Below are 9,872 nucleotides of genomic sequence, written 5' to 3' on the forward strand. Positions count from 1 at the left end.
TTTGTTTTCACATTAGATTTTTAATTGTGAGGTGAAACATGACCTGAATTTTCTTCATAGTTTTAGGTAATAAAAAATACAATGGATACAAAAATATGAGTTCTAGTCATCCAGGCACAAAAGGAAGAGCCACTAAATAAATATCCACAAACCAAGGATCATCTTGTTGGACTCTCCTTAAAATGACGGTAGCATGGTACAGTGATGACCTCATATGTGACCCTGGACCACAAAAGTCGTCATAAGTAGCATGGGTATATTTGTAGCAATAGCCAACAATACATTATAGGGGCCAAAATTATCAAATTTTCTTTTATGCCAAAAATAATTAGGATATAAAATAAAGATCATGTTCTATGAACATATTTTGTACATTTCTTACTGTAAATATATCGAAACTTAATTTCTGATTAGTAACATGCATTGCTAAGAACTTCATTTGGACAACTTTAAAGGCAAATTTCTCAATATTTAGGTTTTTTCACCTTCAGATTCCAGATTTTCAAATAGTTTTATCTTGGCCAAATATTGTCCTATACTAACAAACCATACATTAATGGAATGTTTATTTGTTCAGCTTTCAGATGAAAAAAAAGAAAAATTACCCTTATGACTGGTTTTGTGGTCCAGGGTTACGTCACATATAGTAACACCATATTTACCATGATATTTACATTGTACAAGATACTTTTTTTATCATTAAAATTTTCATTATGATATTGTCCAAAGAACAACAGTAGTAAATCATGTTACTTATTTGTCTGTGGAATCTAAATTGAGAATACTCAATTCCTCCTAACTGTCACAATACTGAGCCGGAGGAAAATAATCTTAAGAGCTGTACAGACTCACAGCAACTCTATTAGCTTTAATTTGTCCCATTTCTGCGGAGAAGGTCCTTTCTGAGACAGGAACATGATGTCTTCTATTGCCATGGTGACGATGACAGTGATCAGTTATGAAGATGAGATGCTCATTTTGGAAGTTCTTCAATGATCATCCGGGATACAGAGTTCCATCCTGTTGATGCGTCTCCACGGGGATAATCAGCACATGTGCCCACCCATATCCCAACATCCACCAGCCCGGCCTTGATCCCGTCACAGAGCCCCTCCACTGAAACAAACCCAAACACATGCCATCAGTAATGACCTATCTACCTACCTACCTATCTATCTATCTATCTATCTACCTATCTATCTATCTAGAGCAGTTTTTTTTAATAAAGATTTTGGACAAAAGTTGAAATAATATTGCTAATTTGTGCACGACGTTATTAACAGTGTTATTTTTTCAGTAATGAGAGATCAAGCGAATTACCCCCGTTTCCCTGTTACAACACCGTTACTATAACCTATTATAATATTATCATAATTTTATTTTTTAGTTCATCAGAGTACCTGTTTATTTGACGAGCCGTAAACTCTAGTGTGAAGGCACACAAGCCGTGTTTTGTCTCACACGAAAAGAAAGATACAGAGCGAGAGAGTCTTATACCATGCAGAAATGACGTGCACCATGAAAATTATATTCTTTGTTGTATTTTCCTGTCAAAATAACGGATAGTGATGGGTCATTCTTGAACGATTCGTTCATTTTGAATGAATCTTTAATGGGCCCCGGACGAACGAGTCGTCTTGGGGAGTGATTCGTTCAGTCGCGCATGCACAACATCCTATTAGGTTCTGTACTGGAATTAGTTCACCTGTTTCGAGTCTTCGGGTTTTTCAAAGAAACGTGAACGACACGTGAACGACTCGAACCCGAAGACTCGAGAGATGAATTAATCAATTATTTTTCCAGCTCACACTGCATTGGTTGATCTTATGGGGCTGTCACGTGATGAACGACTCAAACCTTGTCAGATAAGAGGTGAGGTGAGATAATCATAGACTAAAGACCCAGGTAAACAATTAATAATTTTTGTTCTGTTTCTTATAACATTATAGTTTTGATCAACGTTTGCGTAAGCAGTAAATGTGTTAGGGAGGTAACGCGTAACATTTTAATTATATTTTGCTAAAATTAACTAAATGACTTCAAAAAAAAAATTTTTTTGTCTTTCTTTCTTCAGTCGTAAAGAAATCGTTTTTTTTTTTTTTTTAAATGAAAATAACCAATTGTTACGCTGGATAAGACCCTTCTTCCTCAGCTCTGATTGTTTACAACTGCATTTGGGATCGTTTTTGAAGTCTCGGTTAAACTGCATCTTGGAAGTTCAAAATCGGGGCACCATATCAGTCCATTATTTGGAGAAAAATGCTGAAATGTTTTCCTCAAACATAATTTCTTTATGAGTGGGGAAAGAAAGACATAAAATTCTTGGATGACAAGGGGGTGAGTACATTATCTGTAAATTTTTGTTCTGGAAGTGGACTTCCAGAGTTCAGTCAACATGACAAATATGCATTCATACATGGTTATTATAATTATAAGTTCTAATTACTAAAGTTTAACGCTAAATTATCATAATATCATATTATAATGCTTGACTGACAGATGCTAAATGTAATAAAAAGTAAAAAAATCTTTATTAAAATATATATATATATATATATATATACACACACACACACACACACACGCACACAGGATATCACATATTTAATATTAGTCTGGAAAAAATTCATTAACTTCATTTAAACTGAATTAATTTAACGTATTTAATATTGGGGGCATCTAAGTTATTTGACATATTTTGACATATTGTTTTTAAAAAGTAACACAGCTGTTACTTTCCCTGGTAATTAGTTACTTTTATAATGATGTAACTCAGTTACTATTTGTGAGAAGTAACTAGCAACTATAACTAGGTAACATGCCCAACACTTGCAGTCAGTGTAGTTTTGCTAAATGAATGCACACTGTATCTCAGGTCCCTGTCCGTTAGATAGGACCGTGTTGTTGAGCAACGCTGAAGTGTTGGTCATGAGTAAGTGTAGAGTAAATGCTGGAATGTGAGCTGGTGAGAAACCACACAGAGCTCTCAAATTCCTCTGGTCTCTCTGTAATTGCAGCATAGATGCTTATGAAGCTGCCGAACTGCATTCAACCACACAAAAGAACACACTCAAGAATCCACGTGACAAAGATATCTGCATAAAAGTCAGTCCCTTCTCTCAAAAATACACTGTGTGAGTCTTATGTATACAACAGTGGAGTATGATTATGAAAGAATGGTATTTTAAAACATTTTCTGAGCTCAAGAAAGTGTCAGTCATATGACAGAATGAACACAAAAATGTAGGAAAATGTAGTTAAAATCATAAGGCTTCCACACACACACATTTTTGTAAATACATGATGTAAGTGTAATGTATAAATTAATGGAATGTATATTCATGTGAGTCTAATTGATGTTTGGTGTGTACCATATTTTGAAAACCACAAATCCTTAAATAGGAGCATAATTGCAGAGTGTGTGTGATTCACACATGAAACCCTAAACAAGCGTTATGATTAAAAATCTTTTTATAACATCATTCCTTTTTATTTAAGAATATATGAGAACGGCTGAATATATATTTAAGTCGTCTCATAGCTTAAATATGAGATTAAAGCAAAACATTTTGAAATGTGTTATCAATTATTTTTTTGGCGACAAGAAAAATCAAATGCACAGATATATTTTAACGTTAAGTTTCTATTTTAATGCTGTTAAGTGTCTGTTGTTTATCTTATTTTGACTATGTTTGATTATGACTTTGTAAATGTACTGTTATGGAAAAAAAATAAGAGATGATAATATATAGAAGATAAAACCACAGATGGTTTGTGAATGGTACCTGTGGAGGTCCTGTGTATGTTAATGGTGGAGTTGAGTTCAGGACTGCCCTGGTCCAGGTAAATGATGGACTCTATGGGTAACGGTCCAGTGCATTCGGCCCCATTAAAAGTGAAGTACCAGCGCTGACAGCAGGCCGTCTTACACTTGAGCCTGAGAGAACCACTGAAGAGCACACGTAGAGCGCTGTCCGAACGCTGCTTGGTGAACGTGCACTCCTGTGAAAGAAAAACCAAAACACGTTCTACTGTTAAATCACTGAGTGAATGAATAATCATTTTTAACTTGAAGAAAACACATATATGTCAATATTCTGTAGTATGTGTTACAGACTCATTTGCTTTGGCAACTATAGTGTTAGCACTTTGTCCTGAAGTCAGTGGGTTTTTCATGTTTGTTTGTTTTTTTGGTTAAAAGTCAGAAATAAGGATCAGTGGTAAATACAATCTCAAGATATTTTCGTGTTTAATCTATGACATAAAAATACACCAGTAATACACACCGTGTATGCATCTTGGTACTCTCGTGACCGACGTAGAAGAGAAGAAATTGTTGAGTAAAGTCATTATTTTATTTTATTTTATTTTTATTTATTTTTTGCGGCCAAAAAGTAATCTTGTAGCTTCATAACATTACGGTTGAACCACTGATGTCACATGGACTATTTTAACAATGTCCTTTCTGGGCCTTGAATGTGTCAGTTGCTGTCTATGCAAGGTCAGAAAGCTCTCGGATTTCATCAAAAATATCTTAATTTGTGTTCTGAAGATTAACGAAGGTCTTACGGGTTTGGAATGACATGAGCGTGAGTAATTAATGACAGAATTTTAATTTTTGAGTGAACTATCGCTTTAAATTTTGTAATTTTTGCAGCTAGACCATATATGTGTCACACCCCTGTGGACTGTTAATGTTGGTTTCTCCCTCTTGGGCCCATATTTGGTTCTTCCTGCCCTCATTGTGTCCTGATTAGTTCACTCGTTTCACCTGTTTGTGTATCATTAGCCACCCTTTAGAAGTTGTTTCAGTTCTAAAATATTTAAAATATTTTATATATAAAAATATTTATGTAAAGTGAACAGTTATAAATAATGCTGTTATAAATTATGTTTGATATAAGTATTTTATAATTATTAAATAACTAGTTAATACCTTAAGGTCTCTTTACTTAACATATACATTAAGTACAGCATTACATTTGTTACAGTATTTATCCATCTTTGTTAATGTTTATTAATAAAAATACAACTGTTCATTGTTAGTTCATGTTAGCTCAAGTCCATTAAATAATACAGCAGATACAACTTTTGATTTTAATAATGTATTAATAAATATTTAAATTAAAATTAATATTAAGTTTTAATTTAATTATTTAATAATTTAAATAAAATTAAGTTTAACTAATGTTTCAGAAGTATTTTTCAATGTAGTTAACAAATGGAATCTTCTTGTAAATTGTTACCAATAATTATTTATGTTGATTAGCTCTAAAAAACTGTTTATTGTGGATATACTTATTATTTATTCATTTTATCTCTTGAATATCATAGATAGTTAAAAGGCAATTTAAACGCTGCATCCCATTTGTACTAAGAAGTTGAAAATTCCAAGTTCCCAGTGTGAACTTTTAACTGGAACGCCATCCCAAGTTAAAGTTCTGACTCGGAATCTCGGAAGCAACTCCAGCTTTAGAATTTAATATTGCTGCTAAGTGCATCAACAGAAGAGAAACGGTAGTAATAAATTGTTTATTAGCACCTCTATTTGTGGACATCATACTGCGGCGTTATCAGTGCAAAAATACTGATTTTTATGTGTTTTATATTGACTGGTATTGCTAACAATGAACGTGTCTATCTTGGATTTCTGGCTTCCCTACTGAAACACAGTCCACTTGGGTGTGAAATCATTCCCAGCTCCTACATCCGACTTCCATGGTAAATCGAATGCAACAAAGGTTTGACTAGTTATCCTGACCCTCTTAGCCCCTTCTGACAGCCCCTTTAATAGTCTCTAGAGAAGGTTTTTGGACTGTGTGTGGCCTTGTGTTGCCATCAGCCAGTCAGTGTTATTATGATGTCATTTCCTGCAGCTCCAGAGTGATTAGGTACATGCCATTTACAGCTGAAGTGACCCGACTGCAGAAGTGAGCGTCAGATTTTATATTATGTACTTCCTTGTCTCATGGCAATTCTTTAGTATTTTACATTTTGGTGAATTAGTGAATAATTAATTTGTATCTCATGTGTGCACTTTCCTATGATCTGCTGACGTACCACTGAAGGTTAGAAGCTTCATGCTTCCTTTTTTCTAGAAATCTTTTATTTTTATACAACTCACAGGTTGGAATAGCTCTTCCATTGCGAACATAATACTTACAGCTATTTTGCCCAGATCAATGCCGTAGTTTAAAGAATTCCAGGCGCACTGTTTGAAGTTGGGTTTCCAGGACTCTTCAAACCTCTCAGTCACACACTCTCCCTTCTCGCCTTTAAGTCCGTCTCTCCCAGGGATTCCTGGGGTGCCTGGAATGCCATTTATCCCTGGGTTGCCATCCCTGCCCTGCACTCCAGGTACACCCTGCATGCACGTCTGGTACTAACGACAAAAACATGAAGCAAAAGGCATGAAAGCATTTCAGTACTTTGCAGAGGCTTTGTGCCTTGTTAATGAGAATGGGACTGATTCGCCATGATGTACAGACCGCTGTGGGTGGGAAAGTACTATAACCCTGTTTTTTAAGACGTACACGTTTGTGCCAAAACGGCAAAAACAAAGAAAACATAAAATTGGAAGGAGAACTTGTGTAAAATCCCCTGACCACAGTCACAGTCTGTTCACTTTATTTAAGCTCTGACACAAGACAAAGCAATCAGTAATACAGGAATTCTGACAGAAGAAAAAGTTACCCCTACTAAATTTAAAAAAATAAATATTTTAAACACTACTTAAGAAATACTACATAAAATCACACACAGTATATCTTAATCAGTCTTTGTCCAACTTTTGGGGTTTTCTTCCAGTGAGTCAATGTAATCACTATCTTGTGGTTTTTCAATAATGACAACTCTCTGTTTCCTTGCGGTGGTTTTACAGACCAAGCCCATCTCAGACAGGTTTTATGAATCATAATCCCTATGTGTGAACACCAGCGAGGCATAAAAACCCCAATGAATCCTAGAGCTGTGGTTTGTTTGCATCCGCTGATAAAAATGTGGAAAGTACAGTTCTTTGTTTACTTAGATATTACTCAATTGTGGTTGACAATTGAAAGTCAGCCAACCAACAGCATCTCAGAATTCACCAATATCTGGTAGCTGCCAAAGAAATGTTCCAAGCGGAAAGGGCATCTTGATCACATTTGGCCAGTGCGGAAATGAACAGAATTTCAGGTTAAGCATCTGGCACCGCATTCCCACAGTCCTCCAGTGAGCAGCCAGATGAATCAGATTACATGAAAGGAATTGAGTGAATCAAATGTAACCTGATTTGCATTACATGTTTTTATTTTACATTTTGGACTGTTCATCACTGTTTTATTATGATCACAATTCATTTGCATACAACCACAGACTGTGATTTGTAAGATTTGTGTGTGATGTGTATATTATTTTGGATTCACTTAAGACATTTTAATGCACAAAACAGGTAAAATGTGTTTCCATCTTTTTTTCATATATACTAGCACTTTCTCCAAAGAGTCACTTGAGGAACAGCCCATAGAGTAGTCCGAATAATTTTGGCGAATCAGTTCGTTTTAATGAATCAAATGATTCTTTTGAGGCACCACTCAGTAGTGTTCCGTCAAGTCCCATGCCTTATTGTTTATGATTAATTAAATCAACTATTAATGTTTGTTTGTAGTTCCAACACGTCAACACACCTCTGTCTGAATGCATTAAAGAAGTTCCTAAACTTACAAATGCACTGCGAATCGATTCAACTGAACGGTCAAAAAGAACCGAATCAATATAACGGTTCGTTCGCGATTTGGACGTCACAGCAAAGCCATTGTTTAACACACCATGGACACATTGAGGCTTCACTGGATCTTGATATATATTAAAAAAAAAAAAAGTAAAAAAGCTACATAATACTTCTAATTGCCCTAAATGACTTCATTATAACCCTTTTCTTTAAATCAATTAGGCTGAATACTTCCCTATAAGCTAATCTTTTCTTGAATCTTTCAATCAAATATAATTAAACTAATAATGAACAAAAATGCACCCTTCAAAATCCCAGGGGGAAAAAAAGAAAATGTCACTTTTACAATAGCTAATTTAGTCTTTTATAGGCTACAAATTAGTACTTTATTCTTACAGAATCAGTCTGACAATCCTAAACACGTTTTACAAATGGCTAGAATTAATCTGAGCTGGAAAGATGCCTCTGTATCTTTGATCTGAATTTGCTTTTTCACTTGTAAAAGTTTAACACATGTGAAACTTACCTTGTCTGTAAACTCCGCGTCTCTTTGCCGGCCGGTCCTTTCTTTGACTTTTTCCGTGACACAGCATGGCAAAGTTATCCAAAAGCAAATGAGAAGTTGCGCCAGTTTAGTACCCATCATTGATAAACTGCAGCGGTTTACAGTGTGAGCGCCTGGTCCGATCAACTGCTGCCAAACTAATAAGTGTTTCCTAACAGAATGAAACTCTTCTGTCTTCCTGCAGGGGGCGCTTGACCGCGTGGAAAGATGAATCCGCCATAGAGCCGCATTCAAAACTCGGGACGTTATGGTGCCACTGGAGACAGACGTGTATACTTCAGTATCGAACACTGATACCTGAATTATAATAAAAACCGGCCCCAATAATCTATAAAACGTTATATACAGATCTTTATGCACTTATCACAAACGACTGTGATTGATATTTCCACACCAGCGATGAGGAAAGTAACAGGTACCGCGTGGAGCTCTAAACTTAGCCCTTACTATAATACAAAAACAGTATTATTGCTGTACAGTGTGACAAGAAATAGCGTTAGATTGATGAGCGCATGCCCAGTAGCCAGAACTGTGTCCCTTCTAGCCTTAACCCATTCAGACCGATTTACACCTAAACAATAAAAGTGATAAACAGTGAGCAGTTAGCCTTGCTCAGATGTTTTCCCTTACGTGCAAACAGCATATTTAGCCTACTTTTGTTTACACTTAGCGTGACTATGGTAGAATCTACTGCTATTTGCACTTAGTGTAAACATGAAGTTAGTATAAACACTATTTGTTGCTAACAAAAGCATCTACACTCACTGTAAATTTCATTTACTGTTAACACTCAATAAAAAATAGACTTTCATTATAACATTATTTTTGCAGAAAATAGTATTCCATAGTGTAAAGACGCCATATATATATATATGTGTGTGTGTGTGTGTGTGTGTGTGTGTGTGTACTTGTTTTTGCTACATTGTGGGGACCATATGTCCCCACAAGGATAGTAAAACCAGAAATTTTTGACATTGTGGGGACTGGCCAATGTTAAAAAAATATTAAAAATAGTAAATGATGTTTATCTGAAAGTGTAACGATGCAAACATGTTTTCTGTAAGGGGTAGGTTTAGGGTTAGGGTTGGGTTAGGGTTAGGGTTAGGCAGGGGCGTTTCTAGGATTATAAAACATCCGGGGCTAATGCCAAAACATCAGGGGCTAGTGATGTTGGGTGGGAGCTCACATCATGCTCACATAAGGTTTTGTTGGACACAGGTGTTTGAACCTGGATGGGGTCCAGGGGCATTAAACTGGGGGTTAAAGACCTTGTCACACTATGAACAATAGTAAATAGTAATCACTGCAAATAGCAAACATATCAAAGTATTATAACAAAATTATAACTTTTTAAAAAAATATGTTAGACAAATAAAACAATACATTTGAAGATGTATTTATAACTGTAGCAAATAGTTGCATGCAAAAAATAGGCCCCTGTTTTTTTTCCCAAATTTCTTTCTTTTTTTTTTCTGTTTTCATTTTTCTGGACTTCTTTTTAATGGTTCAATTTAATTTTGTTAATCAAAATGTAATTAATCATGTGTAATTAATTAAAACCATGAATCTTATATGATTTACCGCCAATTTATCAAA

At 35.3% G+C, this 9,872-nt stretch overlaps 1 protein-coding gene across 1 annotated transcript; it reads right to left on the reverse strand.

Moving 5' to 3' along the window:
- Window positions 1-13: 13 nt before the first annotated feature.
- cthrc1a (collagen triple helix repeat containing 1a) lies at window positions 14-8,453 on the reverse strand. Its single transcript, XM_051137682.1, has 4 exons — window positions 8,238-8,453; window positions 6,164-6,382; window positions 3,786-4,002; window positions 14-1,116 (listed from the first exon to the last, which is right to left on the reverse strand). The coding sequence occupies exons 1-4, from the start codon at window positions 8,355-8,357 to the stop codon at window positions 974-976; spliced, it is 699 nt and encodes a 232-aa protein (XP_050993639.1). The 5' UTR covers window positions 8,358-8,453; the 3' UTR covers window positions 14-973.
- Between the last annotated feature and the right edge of the window lie 1,419 nt (window positions 8,454-9,872).

The sequence above is a fragment of the Labeo rohita genome, chromosome 19 (assembly GCF_022985175.1).
Source record: "Labeo rohita strain BAU-BD-2019 chromosome 19, IGBB_LRoh.1.0, whole genome shotgun sequence".
NCBI lineage: Eukaryota > Metazoa > Chordata > Actinopteri > Cypriniformes > Cyprinidae > Labeo > Labeo rohita.

Excerpts from the sequence above, each read along its gene's own strand:
- cthrc1a (XM_051137682.1), bottom strand. The coding sequence starts at position 8,357 with ATGATGGGTACTAAACTGGCGCAACTTCTCATTTGCTTTTGGATAACT. Across the intron at positions 4,003-6,163 it reads TTGATCTGGGCAAAATAGCT|GAGTGCACGTTCACCAAGCA; the intron begins GTAAGTATTATG and ends TTTCTTTCACAG. Across the intron at positions 1,117-3,785 it reads CATACACAGGACCTCCACAG|TGGAGGGGCTCTGTGACGGG; the intron begins GTACCATTCACA and ends GGTTTGTTTCAG.